Genomic DNA, 20,625 nt, shown 5'->3' with positions numbered 1-20,625 from the left:
TTAGCACTGCTGCATCACAGTGCCCGGGATGTGGGTTCGATTCCAGCCTGTGTGGAGTTTGTATGTTCTCCCTGTGTCTGTGTGGGTTTCCTCCAGGTGCTCCGGTTTCTTCCCACAATCCAAAGATGTGCAGGTGAGGTGAATTGGACATGCTAAATTGCCCGTAGTGTTCAGGGATGTCTCGGCTAGGTCTATTAGTCAGGGGAAGTGGAGACTAAGAGGTAGGGGAATGGTCTGGGTGGGATGCTCTTCGGAGGGTGTGTGTAGACTTGGTGGGCCAAATGAATTGCTTCCGCACTGTAGGGATTCTATGATAATTCAGAGTAAGGGAAAAGTCTGAAAGCATAAGAACTGATGACTATATATTTTCATTCCTGCTAAGGGTGAGAAAACTGCTATTTTACCCATCCGTGGTGTTTCCCAAGACTTTGCATCAGAGTTCAGAGCTGGTAACCTGGGGCAAACCCTTAGTGTGAGGTTTTGTGTTGTGAACTATCCAGAGACATGAGATGCTGGCTTGTCACAGTGAGATTGAAAACTGGTTGATGCTATGCTGAAGAGATCATGGAACAGCCTATCAATGCTCAACTCAAAGTTCACTGCCCATCACAGTGGAAGACCTACTAATTCTTTTAACCCTTCCAATGTAGTGCCACTGTTCCTTCCTGAGACAGGTATATTGCACCCCACCGAATGTTGCTGTCTTCAGTGAAATGAATACCTAGATCAAGCATCCAGGCCAACTGGGGGGGGACAGGGTGGCTAAGTCGGGAAATCCTTCTTCAGGGAACAAAACTCGTCAAGAAGACCACTTGGCTGCATACAAAAGGTATCTCGTCAACAAGGTGATTTTTGTCCTTCCCTGAAGCAGCTCAAACTCTTGGTTGAAGGATTTCATTGAGTCATGACAGTGGACAATAGCACCAATAGATGCTCTGTTTTCTGACCAGAAAACTATTCCATCTCACCTTGTTCTGGCCTTCATATTACTTGGGATTCTGATCCCTCGTCCTCCTTAGTCCATTTCACTGAAACAACAGTCCTAGTTTGTTTGAGCTGATTTGAGTAACTATGGTTTTTAATCTTGTTATTCTACCCATGGCCTGATGTTATAAATAGACCACACGAGCTGTTGTGCTTCCATGAAACTGAACTGAGTTGATTATATTCTTGGTAGCTGCAGAGATAAAAGTGATGCTTGCGAGTAGGCGTTACTTATTACAATGTCCAGATACTAAGCATGTGACCCTTGGTCTCCCTCGTTTCTCAATATCAATAGCATTTCCACATAGAAAATTATCACTTCGGATTATGAAAGGGCCTTTGTGATACTGCAGTACAATAGTGTGGGGGTGGTGGGAGGGATTTAAACAAAATCTCTGGGCAAATGAGCAAAATACCATAAATGAGCAATTCCTCTGCTTTGGATTGAGGTGCTTGGGAACATGGTGTTCAGTTTGAAGAAATTGCTGGAGCAAAGACCAGCTGTGCGTGAGCCTGCAGTTTTTTTTACATTTTTGGTATTCGGTGCCAATGCCAAAGCACATTTTTTGGTCCAAGTTTAGTTGTACACATTTGCTTGCTTTCTTTTGTGCAGCAATAAAAAACATGCTTGAGAGCTATTGGCATGCACAGCTTCGACATCTTCCTGTTGCGCAGGCTGAGCTTTCATTCTTAAGCAGAGCACTTAATGAATCTGAATCATACAGCATTTCCCCAGGAAGTTGTTTCCACATACGAACGAACCATCCTCTGTTAAAACAAAAATTTGTCCGTCATGTCCTTTTTAAATCACACTCCCTTCACCTTAAACATGTGCCTCCCCATGTCTTAAGATCCCCCCATCCTAGGGAAAAGACAACTACCATTTAACTCTTTATTTTTTTCCCTCGTTATTTTTAAAACTTGCATAATATCCTAGAAGTCAGGTCTATACTGAAACTAGTGGAAGTAGTAATTAGTATATTTTCTGCCGATCTATTTTTCTTTGCTATTTGAAATTGGGGATATTCAACTGTTGTGTATGATTCAGAATGTTCCCATGAATGTAGCAATACTATGAATTGGGAGATTTTGCTTTGACCTTGATTTATGTTGCAACCATTTACCACTTTGAGATGTTTTCTGTACGTTAAACTAAAATGCAAGAGCGTTCGAGAGCCAAACTCTTTGTTCCTTTTTGTTTCCCACAGCTCATCAAAACCGAGTGACAATGGTCCTATTTATTTTGGAGATGGAATGGGTGCTGAGCACAGGACAGGACAAAAGCTTCACGTGGCATTGTTCAGAGAGTGGTCGAAGGTTAGGCACCCACAGAACTTCTGCTTGTGCCTCATGTCTGCAGTATCCTCAATACTAATGGTGTGCTATCTTAGCTAGAATGTGGCTTATGGCACCTTGTTTACTGAAGACTACCTTTCGTACTTTTCCATAACCACCAGTCTCAGATTTGATATTGAAACACGACATGCTTTTGTTGGAGATTATTCTGGGCAGGTGACTATTTTGAAGCTTGAACAAGACAATTGTTCTGTTGTTACAACATTCAAAGGACACAGTGGTAAGCTAACCAGAGCTTGTCTAGTTGGAGTTCATGTTTGTCTCCCTGTCTCTACCCAATGATGTGCAATCACACGGTCCTCAGCCTCTGCCCATTGATTTTACAATATTTTCCTCATTGATATGTGAATATGTTTAAAATGTGAATGATGTTTTAGATTATTTCTAGATAAAGGTCCACACATATTCAAATTGTCAAGAAGCATGTTGGTGATGGAAAGCATGGCAGCTGCTATTGGTTCTGAAATGGTAGAAAGTTGAACAAAATGTCAGCATACAGTTGAAATCAGATGCAGTGTAGACAATAGGTGCAGGAGTAGGCCATTCAGCCCTTCGAGCCAGCACCGCCATTCAATATGATCATGGCTGATCATTCCTAATCAGTATCCTCTTCCTGCCTTATCTCCATAACCGTTGATTCCACTATCCTTGAGAGCTCTATCCAACTCTTTCTTAAATTAATCCAGAGACTGGGCCTCCACTGCCCTCTGGGGCAGAGCATTCCACACAGCCACCACTCTTTGGGTGAAGAAGTTTCTCCTCATCTCTGTCCTAAATGGTCTACCCCATATTTTTAAGCTGTGTCCTCTGGTTCGGCACTCACCTATCAGCGGAAACATGTTTCCTGCTGCCAGAGTGTCCAATCCTTTCATAATCTTATATGTCTCAATCAGATCCCCTCTCAGTCTTCTAAACTCAAGGGTATACAAGCCCAGTCGCTTCAGTCTTTCAGTGTAAGGTAATCCCACCATTCCAGGAATTGACCTCGTGAACCTACGCTGCACTCCCTCAATAGCCAGAATGTCTTTCCTCAAATTTGGAGACCAGAACTGCACACAGTACTCCAGGTGTGGTGTCACCAGGGCCCTGTACAGCTGCAGAAGCACCTCTTTGTTTCGATACTCAATCCCTCTTGTTATGAAGGCCAGCATGCTATTAGCTGCCTTCACTACCTGCTGTACCTGCATGCTTGCCTTCATTGACTGGTGTACAAGAACACCCAGATCTCTCTGTGCTGCCCCTTTACCTAAATTGATTCCATTTAGGTAGTAATCTGCCTTCCTGTTCTTATCACCAAAGTGGATAACCATACATTTATCCACATTAAACTGCATCTGCCATGCATCTGACCACTCACCTAACTTGTCCAGGTCACCCTGTAATCTTCTAACATCCTCATCACATTTCACCCTGCCACCCCGTTTTGTATCATCAGCAAATTTGCTAATGTTATTACTAATACCATCTTCTATATCATTTACATATATTGTAAAAAGCTGCGGTCCCAGCACGGATCCCTGCGGTACCCCACTGGTCACTGCCTGTCATTCCGAAATGGAGCCGTTTATCACTACTCTTTGTTTCCTATCAGCCAACCAACTTTCAATCCAAGTTAGTACTTTGCCCCCAATTCCATGCGTCCTAATTTTACTCACTAACCTCCTGTGTGGGACTTTATCAAAAGCTTTCTGAAAGTCCAGGTATACTACATCTACTGGATCTCCCTCGTCCATCTTCAGAGTTACATCCTCAAAAATTCCAGAAGATTAGTCAAGCATGATTTCCCCTTCATAAATCCATGCTGACTCTGTCCTATCCTGTTACTACTATCCACATGTGTCATAATTTCATCCTTTGAAATAGACTCCAGCATCTTTCCCACCACTGAGGTCAGACTAACTGGTCTATAATTTCCTGCTTTCTCTCTCCCACCTTTCTTAAAAAGTGGTATAACATTAGCCACCCTCCAATCCTCAGGAACTGACCCCGAATCTATTGAACTCTGGAAAATAGTCATCAACGCATCCACGATTTCCCGAGCCATCTCCTTCAGTACCCTGGGATGTAGACCATCAGGCCCCGGAGACTTATCAACCTTCAGACCTAACAGTCTCTCCAACACCAAATCCTGGCAAATAAATTCCCTTCAGTTCAGGTCCTTTAGCCACTGTTACCTCAGGGAGATTGCTTGTGTCTTCCCCAGTGAACACAGATCTGAAGTACCAATTCAATTCTTCTGCCATTTCTTTGTTCCCCGTAATATATTCCCCTGTTTCTGTCTTCAAGGGCCCAATTTTAGTCCTAACCATTTTTTTGCCTTTCACATACCTAAAAAAGCTTTTACTATCCTCCTTTATATTATTGGCCAGTTTACCTTCGTACCTCATTTTCCCTCTGCATGTTTCCTTCTTAGTAATCCTCTGTTGCTCTTTAAAAGCTTCCCAGTCCTCAGTTTTCCCACTTATCTTTGCTATGTTATACTTTTTCTCTTTTAACTTTATATGTTTCTTAACTTCCCTCGTCAGCCACGGCTGCCCATGTCTCCTCCTGCAACTGATCCTGCAACTTCTACATTATACACAGAAATATCCGCCATTGTTCCTCCACAGTCATCCCTGTTAAGGTATTGCACCATTGAACTTTGGCCAGCTCCTCCCTCATGGCTCCATAGTTCCCTTTATTCAACAGAAATATTGTCACTTCTGATTGTACCCTCTCCCCCTCAAATTGCAGATTTGCAGCTTATTGTATTATGGTCACTACTTCCCAATGGCTCCTTCACTTCGAGGTCTCTGACCAATTCTGGTTTGTTACACAATACCAGATCCAAAATTGCCTTCTCCCTGGTCGGCTCCAGCACCAGCTGCTCTAAGAATCCATCTCTGAGGCACTCCACAAAGTCTCTTTCTTGAGGTCCAATACCATCCCTGATTCTCCTAGTCTACCTGCATGTTAAAATCCCCCATAACAACTCTAGTAACATCTTTGCGACAGGCCAATTTCAGCTCCTGTTTCAACTTACATCCGAAATCCAAACTACTGTTTGGGGGCCTGTAGATGACTCCCAAGAGGGTCTTTTTACCCTTAGTATTTCGCAGCTCTATCCACATTGACTCTACATCCCCTGACTCAAGGTCTCCCCCGTGCAAGGGACTGAATATCCTCCCTTAGCAACATGGCCACCCCACCCCCTCTGCCCATCAGTCTGTCCTTACGATAGCACGTGTGGCCTTGAATATTCATTTCCCAGGCCCTGTCCACTTGAAGCCACGTCTCAGTTATCCCCACAATATCGTATCTGCCAATTTCCAAAAGAGCCTCAAGCTCATCCATCTTATTTCTCATGCTTCGTGCATTCATGTATAGTATATTTAACTTGTTACTGCTCTCACCCTTCCCATCAACCTCTATTTCACTCAACCTTACAGCATGATCCCTTTCCGAGTTTTCTGCCTCATTGATACAGTTGTCTTTCTTGACTTCTCTTGTTCTAACTTTCCCGTCAATTTCCTTTTTAAACATCCAGTTTGTTCCCTCCCCCCGCTACTTAGTTTAAACATAGTTGTGTTGCAGTACAAAACCTGCCTGCCAGAATGCTGGTCCCTAACCTATGAAGGTGCAAACCGTCTCTCTTGTAGAATTTATGCTTACCACAAAATATACCCCAGTGATCCAAGAACTTAAATCCTTGCTTCCTGCACCAGTTCCCCAATCACACGTTCAGATCCATTATCTCCCTGTTTCTGGTCACACCAGCCCGAGGAACTGGAAGCAAACCGGAGATAACCACCTTGGACGTCCTGCTTTTCAGCCTTCTTCCTAGTTCTCCCAAGTCCCGCTGTAGTATGTTCCTCCTCTTCTTCCCGACATCATTTGTGCCGACATGTACCACCACCTCTGGCTCTTCACCCTTGTCCTTGAGGATTTCCTGCACTCTGTCTGTGATGTCTTTCACCCTGGCACCAGGAAGGCAACACACCATCCTTAAATCCCGTCTGCTGCCACAAAAACCCCGGTCAGTTCCTCTCACTATGGAGTCTCCTATTCCCACGGCTCTGTGCGATGTCCGACTCTTCTGCTCTGCCTCTGCACCAACTTTTGATTGACAGACCTGGCCGCCTTGCGAACTGACAGTGTCATCAGTCTCTACTGTTTCCAAAAGCTTCAACTTGTTCCTGACAGGTACTTCTCCCGTGTTCTCTTGCACCTGTCTCCTCTCTGCCTTCCTCATCGTCTGCTCTCTTCTGGTATGGTCGGTGTAATAACCTCGCTGAAGGTCTTGTCCAGAAAGATCTCATTCTCTCAGATGAGCCTAAGGTCCTTGAGTTCTTTCATCAGTGCTGCAATAAGCTCGGTCAATAGCTGAATGTGCTCACACTTTCCACACTTCTACGAGCCAGACACACCAGAGTCATTGACCTCCCACATCAAGCACGTAGCACACTGAACCAGCTGGGCAGTCATGTCTTCACCCTCTTCAACTGTGGCGTAATCACTTCACTCAACCTCCTTGTCAAAGACTCCTGAGCTGAAGCCTCACTCTTCAATCCAATCTTCCTTAGACCCTCTTTTTGTGGCAAGTCTGTGGACTCTTAATTTAGGTTAGAGGAGGAGGGAGGGAGAGAGACCCCACTTTGTCGGGCCTGGGGTTTAGAACACACCCACTCAAATAACTATCACTTACCTTCCCGATCGGCTTTGCGCTCCACCTGTACTTCAGCCCAGCTCCCGCCACACTCTGCTGTAGAGAGCATGTAAGTGAATGTTTTTGGCAGCAGTCCAATTTCTGACACAAGTCACAGTTACAAACCTCTGGAGCTTCACTGTGGTTGGTGGGAGTGCAGAGCGGTTGTGTCTCCTGACGTATCTGATGAGGTGACTGCACTGTTATCAAACCTTGGGTGTCTCTATACCCTATGGACTGCGGCAGTTCAAGGAAAGGCTCACCATCCCTTTCTCCAGGGTAATAGGGATTGGGCAATAAATACTGGCTTCGCCAGCCGTGTCCATATCCCACGAATAAAGAAAAACAAGATTGAATTGACCTACTTAATAGAAATTTAGTAAGTTTGATTTTTGCATGGTTTGAAGCTTTATTTCCAAAGAGCATTTACTTGGACCATATAAAATCCCTCTGTCCTCCAGGCAGCATCACTGCACTTTGTTGGGATCCCGTTCAACGGACATTATTCTCGGGTAGCTCCGATCATTCCATTATAATGTGGGATATAGGAGGAAGAAAGGGAACTGCTATTGAACTCCAAGGCCACAAGTGAGTGTTCAGCAGTAATATTGATTCACATGTATATTTGCTCTTCCGACCTGTGCATGAGTGCAATTGTGCTGCTTTAGCTAACTCTTTGTTCTGTTTCTGTCATACAGTGACAAAGTTCAATCCCTTTGTTATGCACATCATACTCGGCAGCTGATCTCTTGTGGTGCAGATGGTGGGATTGTTGTGTGGAACATGGATGTAAAGAGGCAAGAGGTCAGCATGCAATTTCATTCAGTCCTCAAATTTGAACACCATGCAAATAGAATCCAACTCATTTCCAATGATTCACATGCTTTCAACAGTGAAAGTTCCACCTCCCTCCATTGTGTACTGCACTCAAGTCAGTCCAAAGTTTAAAAATTTCTTAATTTCGATGTTAGTCCATTTGTAATGGTTCAGAGCTGCTCTTGCTATGTTGATGAGCATTAGTTACATTCTCAACTATAGTGGGGAGCCAAGGAGAATTTTATGGCTTTTCAGTAAAAAGTGCACAAAGTAGTGACTTATAGACTGGCAAAGCAGGAACAGAGAGGAAAGCAGGCTGGGAAATCAGATTTTGGTCAGCCACTGGCCATCTCAAAGTGCTTCACTGTGTACAGTCAACCAAGTACTTTTGTAGTGTAGTCATCGTTACAGTGTCGGAAATGCAATGGCCATTTGCACATAGCAAATTCCCCAAATCAATTCTAATGATGACCAGGTAATCCAGTCTTTTCGTAATGTTGATGACGGATAACTTTTTTAACCAATGCCTGATCTGACTGCTCGTGTGCATGTAAAACATCTCATTGCACTATTTTGAAGAGCTGAGGGGCCAATATTTGTCCTTCGATCAGTATCATAAATACAATTTATTTGGTCATGATCACATTGCTGTTTGTGAAACCTTGCTGTGCACAAATTGGCTGCTGTATTTCCTACTTCGCAGCAGTGCTCACACTTCTTCAGTACTTGATTGGCCAAGTGCTTTGAGATGTCCAGTGATCATGAAGAGCATTTCATAAATACAAGTTTTCTTTTAAACAATAACTTTCATCTGGTCATAGGTATTGCTGGCAGACAAAAATTGCCCATTCTTTGCTGCTTATTGTTTGATGCAACTGAATGTCTTACCAAGTCACTTAAGAGAACAGTTGAGTTAGCCAACTCTCGTGTCAAACCAGAGTTGCATTTCAAAGGTTTAAAAAGAAGTTACATAAATGGCATACCAGGTCAGGACAGCCAGTTTCTTTCCCCCCCCCTCCCAGGACATTCACAGTTTTATAGTTCATGAGGAGACCACTCAATCCACCAAGTATGAGCCAGATGTTTTGGAAGAACAATCCAGTTTCCTCACTTGCTGTTAATTTTCCAACATTTCTGAATTCTATTTTCATTCAAATATTTATGCAATTTCCTTTTAAAAGCTATTTTTGAGTGTGTCCACCACTTGACCAGACTGAGCATTTCAAATTGTAAACACTTGAAGTAAAAAGATCTTCATGTCATCTCTGGTTCTTTTGGAATTGCCTTAAATACACGCTCCCTGGTTACCAATCTTTTTGCCATTGGAAAAAGTGTAACTTTTTTAACATGTATAAATTGTTTGTAAAACATCTCTAACAAATCTCCTTGAGGCCGCCTCCGTTTTGACGAGAAAACCTCCTCCAGCCTGTCCAAATAATTTTAATATATCATTTCTGTAAACATTAAAAAAGTTTTTGTATCCTGTTCAAAGCCTCATGTTCTTAGTAAACTGACAGTTTTCCAAATGAAAAATATTTTGTAAAGATTTTGCATAATTTAGGGAGAGGTGGTGTCATGGTGGTAATGTCACTGGTCTTATTACTCCATTGATTAGACAAATGCTATGCAGACAGTGTTTCAAATCATCCAGATCCGCAAACATTCGATTTCCCCCACCAACATCATTCAACTGCAGCAATGTTTATTATCTGCAGAAAATTACCAAGGCTCCTGAGACAGCACCCTTTCAAACCACAACCACTTCTATCTAGAACAAAAAAAGAGCAGCAGATACATAGGAACACTACCACCTGCATGCTCACCTCCAAGCCACTCACCATCCTGATTGGTAAATATATACCTGTTCCTCTGTGTCACTGGGTCAAAATCCTGGAATGTTCCCCCTCACAGCATTATGGGTCTATCTACAGCAAATGGACTGCAGTGGCTCAAGTAGAGAGCTGACGACCACCTTCTTGAGGGCACCTATGGATGTCAATAAATGCTGATACATGCCCCACCCCACCTCCCCAAAATATCCCATGAGTGAATGCATAGAAAAATTTAAAATCCTGTGACTGCTGATGGAGTTGTAGGGTAAATTTAAATTAACTTGATAAGTCAGAAATTAAAAGTTAGATTCAGTAATGGTGATCATGAAGCTGTTGTTAGTTGCTGTAAAAATCTGTTTAGTTTACTCATGTTCTTTCAGGAATGAAATCTGATGTTTTTGCCTGGTCTGGTTGATGTATAAGTCCAGATCCACTGCAATTTGGTTGACCCTTAACTGTTCTCAGAAGTGACCTAACAAGCCATTCAGTTCCCTGCCAGTAATGCTCACATCCCATGAAAGAATAACTTTTTCATTGCTCTTGTGCTTTATATCCCTCTTTTTAAAGCCCTCACTCCCTTTGTGCTTGTAATCTGCTTGTTGGCGTGTCCTGCCTGTTTCCAAGTTATGCAAGTTATCACAGGCATGTATTTACCCCATCCATTTTATAATTGGTGGTTGTTAGCAAAATTAGCTAACTCATTTTTTGGGTTGCATTTCATCAGCGATGTTTCTGTGTTCTGTTGAACCCAGTTGCAGTCCTCCTCGCTAGTTGCCTCGTACGAGTTGTCATCTGTACATTTCAAAATTGCATCCGGTACCCCAGAGTCTAAGTTATTAATGTACATGAAAATGCATTGGTCTGAATACTTAATGGGAAAGATCAGTATATAACCCTCTCCTGTACAAAGAAAATGGCCATTTACCATAACTGTTTACTACGAGAAACCAATTTAGAATCCATGCTGTTAATATCTCTTTTATTCATGGGCTTCAAATTTTCTAATGTGACATCTTATTGATCATCTTTTGGAGGTGTATGTCCAGAACATCAGTTGCAATGCTTTGTATACCTCCTCTGTTACTTCGTTAAAATAAAACTCAAATCATGTCTGTCCAGTTAATAAATCCATGCTGCCTTTTCTTCATTAAAAGTCGATATCTTTCACACTGCCAGGATTACACAATCGTGGAATGGTGACAGAATGGGGCTGTTGTGGTTCAATGTTAGTGTTCCTACCTCTGAGCCAGAAGTCCCCAGTTCACTTCCCATCTGCTCCAGAGGTGTGTAATGACATCTCTGAACAGGCCAATTAGAAAATATCTGCAACAAAATATTGTGTATTGTATGGAATGAGCCGCCAAAGGAAGCAATGGAGGCTAGTACAATTGCAGCATTTAAAAGGTGTCTGGATGGGTATATGAATAGGAAGGGTTTGGGGGGGATATGGGCCAAGTGCTGGCAAATGGGACTAGATTAATTTAGGATGTCTGGCCGCATGGACAAGTTGGACCGAAGGGTCTGTTTCAGTGCTGTACATCTCCGTGACGCTATCTGAAGCACAAAAGGAGGCCACTGCACCTTTCATGTCTGTACCTGCTCTTACAAGAGCAACTTGGCTCTCGGGTAACTTACCTAGCCTATTTTAGAACAAGGGTGTGATATTTGCAATCGTCCAGTTCTCTGGCACTAACCCTGTATCTGAGGATAATTGCAGCAGCATCACTGTGTGATTTTGCTCACAAAAAAGATGTAGCCCACCTGAACCTCTATCTATTTTGAGCTGTCTAGTTACTTATCTTTATATGTTTTTAGCAATATCCTGGCAACCAACTGTTTACCACTGCTTTGACAGAAGCTTTGTTCTAGGTGCAAAGATTAGTGCAAAGTACTCATTTACTACCTCTGTTCTCCATCTCCACCAATAGTTCCTCCTCCCTTCTCCTCTTTTGACTGTCCTTTTACTGTTGATGTGCTTTTTGGAAGACCTTTGGATTTTGTGCTATGTTCAAAAGTGTTTTATTCTTCTTCTGTCTCCAGATCTCTCGTTTCCTTCCTTCATTTCGGCACTTAGTATATTCAGCCTTGTTGTTATAACACTGATATCTGCTTTCCACTGCTTTTTTTGACTTTATCTGACTCCAACTCCTTTGTCCTGATGGGAGCCCAGGCTTTGGCTGCTCACTCATTTCCCCAGAGGTACACTTAAGGTAGACCCAAAGCATCCTTAAATTGGCAATCTGAGCTGTTTTACATTTGGCTTACCAGAATTCACCTTGAATTAACTTGGGGCTAGATTTCTTGTCAATTTGCTGAAACTAGCCCCTTTCCGTAACTAATATCAAGCTTTATGCTATGATAACTATTCCTAAGATGCTTCCCATTTGATTCATAACGTTCCCCAGAACCAGATCCAGCATTGCTTGCTCCCACTTTGAGCAAGAAAGATGCTAATGAGAGAGGTTCTCCTGCGCATTTGTAAGGAATTTCTGTTCTTTGCTCTTAAAGTCACTGCTCAGTCTGATTAGTTTTTTTTTGCCTACCATTATCACTAAATTTCACACATCCCTCAGTAATTTCTGCACCAATCTCCTCTTAACTACTTTCAATTATTTGGTGCCTGAAAACTACATTGAGTGGCGTAACAGCTCTTCAATTGTTAACTAACTTCAACTGAATAGTTTGTCTTGTTTGATTAGTCAAGTATATTCCCTTTAAGAAACTACGGCAGCAATGTTCATTTTACAGTTTAAGGTCCATTTTCACTGAAATAAACTCTTTATTTTGAGGTTCCTTTTAAATTGAATGCAAATTCTCAAACTTCTACAATGCTCTTAACTTCTGGATTACAGTCTGGGTTTAGCTCACTTAAGATCTTGAACACTTTTCTGCCCTAAAGCTTTGACTCTTGTTAATCTGTTTCTGCATCTTCCTGAGCTGAAAATGTGTTTGCTGGAAAAGCACAGCAGGTCAGGCAGCATCCAAGGAGCAGGAGAATCGACATTTCGGGCATGATTCTCCTGCTCCTTGGATGCTGCTTGACCTGCTGCGCTTTTCCAGCAACACATTTTCAGCTCTGATCTCCAGCATCTGCAGTCCTCACTGTCTCCTTCTGCATCTTCCTGCCTTGGTTAAATGTCAAAAATCAAAATTATGGCTCCATATAGATTTCTTGGTAGCTGAATCTGCTTGTTATACATCTGGCTGATCCTGAGAAAAAGTATCAAAGATGTTATTCACCTAAATAATATTGCTGTGATATTTGTACAATACAGTTTTCAACATATCTACACTTTTTAAATGACAGATTTTTCCTTTAAAGTTTGGGTCAGGGTATTTATCATTAACAAGAAAAAAGTGTACCGGATTTCTGGAATGATGAGTCATCGTTGTAGTGTACGTGTTAAAGAATAGTTGAATAAGTGGCCTGTCCCTGGAAATTTCTGTTGCTGAATTTGTAATCTGTGGAACCAATGGAGGAATCCAGGCACTTGGTCCAACAAATAAACAAGCGCATAACATGGGAATGAGAGACACCCAGTCTGCTTTTGTGGCTTCCTCTTAGCCAGTCCAATCACGCCAAGACATTTTTAAGTGTGGTGACTTATGTTTTGGACTAGTCTGAACATGGATTTAAAAAGAAATGTAGCTTTAGATTGCGAGACTTGTTCATCTAGCTAATTCATAATTCCAGCTGCTTCAGGTTAACTTACTCTGAGCACTAATTAACAAAACTACTGATTGAGCAACGAGATTTGGCATTACATGTTGCACTCCACCCATTCTGCTGTTAACTAATAGGCTCAGGTGTTTATGTAGAGTGGCAGTTCAATTAGGTTATTTATTTACCAGCCTTTGTCCCCCTTAGTCATGTTCCAAATGAGGACTGTGGTAAAGTTGAATTGACTTTAAATGTTCATACCATAGTTTTCTCCATTTGCTGCAAGTAGATGCTGTTTCTCTGCCATCAAGCAAATAAGGCTGCAGAGAGTACCAATTAGTTATTAAGCTGTTGGCAACTAACTGATAGGAAAGAAGCAAGAATAGTCAGAAGCAAGTGTATCTAAGAGTGTTGAGGGAAGAGATACTATTTAAAGATTTACATATGAAACTTCCAGCAAGCATATGCTTTAACTGGACTGTATGGTTTCATTAAACCAACAGCTTCCCATCTTAATGAGTCCTTTGTTAAATATAAATAGCGAATGGACTAACATGTTGTGATCGTGCATGCTAAAAAAATGCATGTGATAAGTTTTTGCTTGTTTAAACTGTCAATAAAATAGATTTTTAAATACTGCCTCATAGTTTTTCGTGGAAATTAGCAACTTTGTTTTTTCACAAATCCGTGCATTTTAATTGTTTAATCAAAACTTTGTGCACCCAAAATTGAATCCTTAATTTTGAGTTTGTCCCTCAATTTAATGCAAGTGTTTTCAGGATCTTGGCTTTTGATGTTTTGTATTGAGCAATGGTATTCCATGTTCACAATGAAACCCACAAGTTGATTGTGGATATTTGCAGGTGCTGGGCAAGGATGTGGAGGTGGATTATCATCTGTAACATGAAACAGAAGTTTGTTACACATGGGGTGGTGTGCATCTGTTCTGAAATCTTCAAAATATTTGGTTTCTAAACATAAAATTAAACTGGGCTAAATTTCCCAACGGTTAAGTCTTACTGGGGAAAAGATTTCTCTGGTGCATTCGGTCTGCACAAACAGAGAACACAGCTGGTTATATTGGGAAACTGCAATCTTAATATTGTGCACATCTCTGTTTTCCTTGGCTTGTTGATGATTTTTGAAAGCATTTTATCCTTTAACACAACACTAACCACTCCCGTTCCACCCCCCCCCCCCTCCAAATATCTAACTAAGACCTGTTCTGAAGCAAACACCTATGTCTAAACCATGCATTGAATTCAGCTTACAGCATTGTTCCCTCAAAGCTGTGTAAGTACAAAAGAATTGCAGTGTCGACTCACAAGTTCTCCCCTTTTAAGATACCATACAAAGCAAATTAACAGTTTTATGTGTGGAAATGAAGAGACCACACAAAAAAAAATTGAAAGGAGCATTAACTTGCACTGCAGCTTAATTGTGGAAAACATCCAGTGAATAATTGAGAGCAAAAAAGCTTAATTGTTGTTGGCTGAGTCCTCTAAATGTTTTGGTGTTTTTGTGTTATCAGGAAATAATTGAGACAAAACTCTCCAATTAACTGACAGTGACAAGCAATGCCCCCAGTTTTTCACTCCACATGCTAATTATCATGTTTGGAAATAGATGGTAATATCATTTTTTCACTTAAAAACAAGCAAAAAGGCATTGTAAATTGTGAAGTGAGCAGAAAATTGTATTAGACGAAAACATTAAGCAGGTGGACAGAGAAAAAGAAAATTGAAGCTGTTTCCACATTGTCAAGGCCTGCGCATGATGAAAGCCTTTTCTTGAGACACTGACTGTAATTTGGGCTTATGGGGCCACAGATAAATGGAGCTTGTATTCTTGGAGAAGAGGAGAAAAGTTAGTGAAGGGCTATCATAAGTTGATGGTAATTCTGTTTGCCTTAAGGCTATATTGGAAGAAATTTGTAAATTATACGGCAATATTGACAATATGAAGTAGCTACATAGCGCAACATGTATCCTTAGCACAGCAGTGTCTTGAACTAACAGCTGAAAGTGACACGTTTTTTGGAGCTTAAAGCTAGCCTCATTCTTAAATCAGACATTTCCATCTTTATTTCTTAGTTTTGTTTTAGAGCTATGTTTTTAATTCAATTAACTGCAGGCAAATGTGTAATGTCTTCAGTCTCTGAATGTAGTTCATCCTCAGAACTACTAGCTGGATGTTCATTGTTAATATGACTGCTGTTTTTTTTTGTTTTGCTGGAATTCTTTCCATGTCCTGTATTAAGCCTCCAGGGTAAAGCAGAGGGGCGGCACAGCGGTTAGCACTGCAGCCTCACAGCACCAAGGACCTGGGTTTAATTCCCGCCTAGGGCAACTGTCTGCGTGGGTTTCCTCCGGGTGCTCCAGTTTCCTCCCACAGTCCAAAGACGTGCAGGTCAGGTGAATTGGCCATGCTAAATTACCCATAGTGTTAGGTGAAGGGGTAAATGTAGGGGAATGGGTCTGGGTGGGTTGCCCTTCGGAGGGTCGGTGTGGACTTGTTGGGCCAAAGGGCCTGTTTCTACACTGTAGGGAATCTAATCTAAATTAAGGGAATCTAATCTAATCATGTGCAGATGTCATTCTTTAAGTGAGTTTGGGAAAGGGCATGCCACCTTCCCCATGTTTCCCATGTTGTCAGGAGCTTGCTTCACTGTACTTTGATAAGCTGCTGGTTTGTATGTAGCGTTTGACCTTGACTTTACAAATGCAAGAGAGCATATTCGAAATAGGTTATCTCTTATTATGTAGTTCATGAAGTAATATTTCATGTAGGATCTGTGGAAATGTAATTGTTATCTTTTCTTATTCCATCTAATTTTCTTAATCCTGTGACAGTGCCCTCCAAATTTGTGACCTCTATCACTTGGAACTGTAAGGGTGTTTGAAGGGAACTGGCAAGTGGTGGTGTTCCTGAAGAGTCTCACTACACTGACTTAGCAGCTTATCACTGTTGCTGCGTCAAAATCCTGGAACTCGCTCCCTAACAGCCCTGTGGGTATCCTTACATCCCAAGGACCACAGCAGCTCAAGAAGGCAGGTCACCATTATCTCCTCCAGGGCAATATTGGCTCCTGCATTCCCAACATTACAAGACTGACTGAACTAAAAATTCCTCTATCACTACATACCACTTTGGGATATCCTGTGTTTATGAAAAAGTGCTTTATAAATGCAAGTGTTTTTGATTCTTGGCTATATTTTACTGCACAGTGCAAACAACTGGTTTAGATTTGTTTGGAGCCACTGACCAATGTGAACTTAAATTTTCACATTATATATAGTATTCCATGGTTGTTTTTGAAAAAGTTGTCAGCTGAATGAATGTCATAGATCAATTGTGGCATCTTTCAAGATGCATTCTAGAATATTACATGTCTGTCTGAATGTAGTTTGTCAAGAGACCTATTGAAAACAGGATTCGATGCATCTAGATAAAGTGCAAAATTAAAGTCTCTTGACTGTAACAGTGCTTGAATTCCAATATTACTGGAGTATGCATAGTAGAATCAGTGTTCTGTGCTGTCTTCAGGCGGTTGCATTGAACTATCCTCATGATCAATGGCAGAACAGGATGCAAAACAAATCCTCCCTTTTTAATTTTGAATTTCAGTGATCATCCAGGAAAGTGGTGTGCTTATCTGAATAGTGTTTCTACCCTGAACTTAAAGCTTTTGAGTTACCTTTTAATGAACTAACTCCTTTTTCTCTCCATTTTAATGTTAGACTCCTGATTGGTTAGATAGTGATTCCTGCCAGAAATGTGACCAGCCTTTCTTCTGGAACTTCAAACAAATGTGGGACAGTAAGAAAATTGGCTTGAGACAGGTATGCAACATTACTATGTAAGAACAAAAGTTGTAAGCTAGCCATTAGTGCACTAAAGTCTATGTAATACAGAGCCAAATACAAATGTGCTGCCCCAGTAATCTGCAGGACTAATAATACACAGTACAATGAAAAACAGCTAACGATTTTATTTGCATTTGGAATAATTTAGAATGGTGCTTTCAATTGAAAATAGCCTCACAAGTTGAATAAATAAAAAAGCTGAGATGCTATTTTTAGTAACAATATATTGGTAAAATATGAATACGTTTTCAGATTATCAGTATGAGATTGAGTATTCATAATCAAGGTAATGTTCCGAGTGGTATTCGCAAACCTAAAGTGAACCATCAACCTTTTTTTTAGTATCGATATGAATACGTTTTCAGATTATCAGTATGAGATTGAGTATTCATAATCAAGGTAATGTTCCGAGTGGTATTCGCAAACCTAAAGTGAACCATCAACCTTTTTTTTAGTATCGATCCTTCGTAAGACCCTAATGAGCAAAAACAAAAGGCAGGTTTTTTGGTTTGGTCATATATTACAAACTTTTTATTGTCAAATTGGCTTTTCGGTTTGAGTTAAATTACTTCACATTTAAAAACAGTAAGAATTAGTCAGCTCAGAATGAATTGTAAGTATTTTGAATCAAGTAACTTTGTATCTTCCTGTTTCTGGAAAGATCCCATAGTATATTGTGATGGATTGTAGACCAGCTCATTAGTAGCATCAGATGTGCTCCATTTCAGTTATCGTTGTAGTGACTGAAAATTGAAAGAGATGTTTTGATCATCATTTTATCTGACTCAAACAAATTTGTTATGAACAGTCTATTGTTGTAATGCACAAATGCAGTTTGGTGCTGCAGTTTTTCATATTCAAGATGAAATCTGACCATTCTGTCTATGACATGAAAAATATTATTTTCTAATCATAATAACACATACAACTGACGGTCATCTCTGATCCAGAATGGTAAGGCTTAACCTTTTAAGTGTAACATTCTGAACAATTGTCAATATCCTGTTGACTAAAGCAAACAATCTACTTTTTCTCAGAAGTTAACTATTCTGAACAGGTTCTTTTGGTCAGTTTGATTCCTAAATAAATAAAATGCGCAACACTTGTGATGAGCTTACTGACCTTTTCTAATTGTAACCTTTTGTATCAAAACGTGTTCAGCAGATGAAATATGCCAGCAAAGCTGCTATGACTGTGCTTTCCATAACTGAGGGTCAATAATGTTAATTGTCACGTATTCTACCTGTCCATAATTTTGCCAGTTGCCTAGTTGAATTTTCTGTTGTGTTCATTGGAGCGTTGTCAGTCATTTTTACTTCAGTAAAACTGCAAGTGCTGAAGAAGCTCAGCAGGTCTGCAGCATCTGTTGAGAGAGAAACAAAGCTAGCACTTCTAGTCCAATCTGGCTTCTGTTTGGAACTCCAGTCAATTATCACAGAATTCTTATGGCACAGAATGAGGCCAGTCAGCCCAATGTGTCTGCACCAGCTCTTCAAATGAGTTTCATTACCTAACACGAATCTCCTTTTGCACACTACTTCTATCGAAATAATCACTCAGTGCTATCTTGAATAATTCAGCCTGCCTCCTCTATATTTCTAGGTCGTGCATTCCATACCATAAGTAACTACTCACTGTGAATTTTTTTGCCTCACATCATCCTTGCATCTTTTGCACATCTTTTTAAATCTAAGCTCTCTCTTTCTGGTTCCTTTTATGAGTGGGCACAGCATCTCCCTATGTACTCTATCCAGATTTTTAAAAGTCTATCAAATCTCCTATCAACTCCATTCTCTCCAAGGAGAACTGTCCCAGTCTGTTCTCCTGACTGAAGTTTCTCATTCCTGAAACCAAGCTAGTAAATCGCTTCTGAAACCTCTCGGGCACATACTCTTCTATAATGTGGCACCCACAAATGTACACAGTAGTCCAGTTGAGGTCTAAGAAATGTCTTATACAAGTTGTACATCATCTCCTTGTTTTTGTACTTTATGTCCCTATTAATAAAGCAGAGGGCACTTTATGAACAGCTCTCTTCAGCTGTCCTGCCACCTTCAGTGATAGTGCACAAATTCACACAGTCGCCTCTACTCCGATGCTCCCTTTAGAATTATAGCCCCATCTACATTGTCTTTGTATGTTCTTCCCACCAAAGTGCGATACCTCACACTTCTCTGCATTGAACCTCCATCTACCACACATTCCACCAACATCTCAATGTCCTTTTCGTCAATGCTGTCGTCACTATTTACAATTCTTCAAAGTTTCATGTCATCTGCAAGCTTTGAAGTTGCCCCCTGCACACCAAGATCCAGATCATTAATCAATATTGGGAAAAGTATAGGCTCCAGTACAGACCCCGGGGCTCTCCACGAGAAATCTTTCTCCTGGCCAATACATATCCATTGACTCTCTATTTCTTATATCTCATTCAAACATTGCTACTGTCCTTTTCATACCCTGAGATTTAATTTTCCTCAAGTCTGTTGTGTGACACTGTATAAAATGCCTTCTGGAAATCCATGTACACCTCCAAGGGAGACTATAAGATTACATAGTCAACAGTGTTACGATCATCAAGCCTTTCCCTTAGCTCATCAAATATAAACTCAAGTGTCTTCGTTAAACACAACTTTTCATTCAGGAATCTATGCTGACTGTGGCAAATCAATCCACCTTTTTCCATGTGTCAATAATTTATCCTAGAAGCTTCCCCACCACTGCAGTTAAACTGACTGGTCTGTAATTGCTGGGATTATTCTTACAACATTTCTTGGACAATTATCCAGTTTGTTGTTTACAATTATCCAATCTTTTGGCACTTCCCTTGAGTTCAAGGGAGACTAAAAGATTACATGGTCAACATAATCAATTTTACTTTCAACAATCTTTTGATTGTTCTAATACTTCCAGACAGAGGAACAAGAGTGAATCATTCGCCTTTACGCTCTATAATCTCAAACTACCTCAAGTACTTTTAAATATACTTGTTTTAACAAAATTCTGTCAATCCCATTGTGTAATTTTCAGTTAACTCCCAGCATAAGATTTTTGGAGGAGAGAATTTCAGACTTGCACTGTTTTTTGTGTGAATATTTGCTTCTTGAATTCATCCCTGAACAAATCAATAATATTTTGAGACTATGCCTTTTGTCCATGTTTTTTCAGTAAATAAATTAGTTCATTGACCTTACCAGCTTTGTTAATTATCTTAAGCACATCAATTAAATCATCCCTAGATCTTCTGTGTTCAGGGGCATACACACTTAGACTATGTATTTTATCGCCATCATTGAAACCTTAGCCTGGTATTCAGCTAGGACTAGAATCGTTTTGGCCAAATTTCAGTTCAGATTTTATTTGTCCTGATGAATCTGTGGTAGGTCGAGTTACAATATGCTGTGTCTTTATCTGTTTTTGCTTTAG

General features: G+C 40.7%; 1 protein-coding gene across 2 annotated transcripts in view; it reads left to right on the top strand.

The window, feature by feature from the left end:
- wdfy2 (WD repeat and FYVE domain containing 2) overlaps nucleotides 1-20,625 on the top strand; it is a 56,213-nt gene that overhangs the window by 22,495 nt on the left and 13,093 nt on the right. For both annotated transcript variants that reach the window (XM_072584507.1, XM_072584509.1), the window contains exons 5-9: nucleotides 2,193-2,343; nucleotides 2,448-2,560; nucleotides 7,486-7,612; nucleotides 7,723-7,828; nucleotides 17,074-17,175. In XM_072584507.1, coding sequence (XP_072440608.1) covers nucleotides 2,193-2,343; nucleotides 2,448-2,560; nucleotides 7,486-7,612; nucleotides 7,723-7,828; nucleotides 17,074-17,175 — 599 coding nt within the window. The remainder of the gene's footprint in view (nucleotides 1-2,192; nucleotides 2,344-2,447; nucleotides 2,561-7,485; nucleotides 7,613-7,722; nucleotides 7,829-17,073; nucleotides 17,176-20,625) is intronic.

The sequence above is a fragment of the Chiloscyllium punctatum genome, chromosome 15 (genome assembly GCF_047496795.1).
Source record: "Chiloscyllium punctatum isolate Juve2018m chromosome 15, sChiPun1.3, whole genome shotgun sequence".
In the NCBI taxonomy this organism is placed as follows: Eukaryota; Metazoa; Chordata; class Chondrichthyes; order Orectolobiformes; family Hemiscylliidae; genus Chiloscyllium; species Chiloscyllium punctatum.
This window is presented reverse-complemented; position numbering and strand designations above follow the sequence as displayed.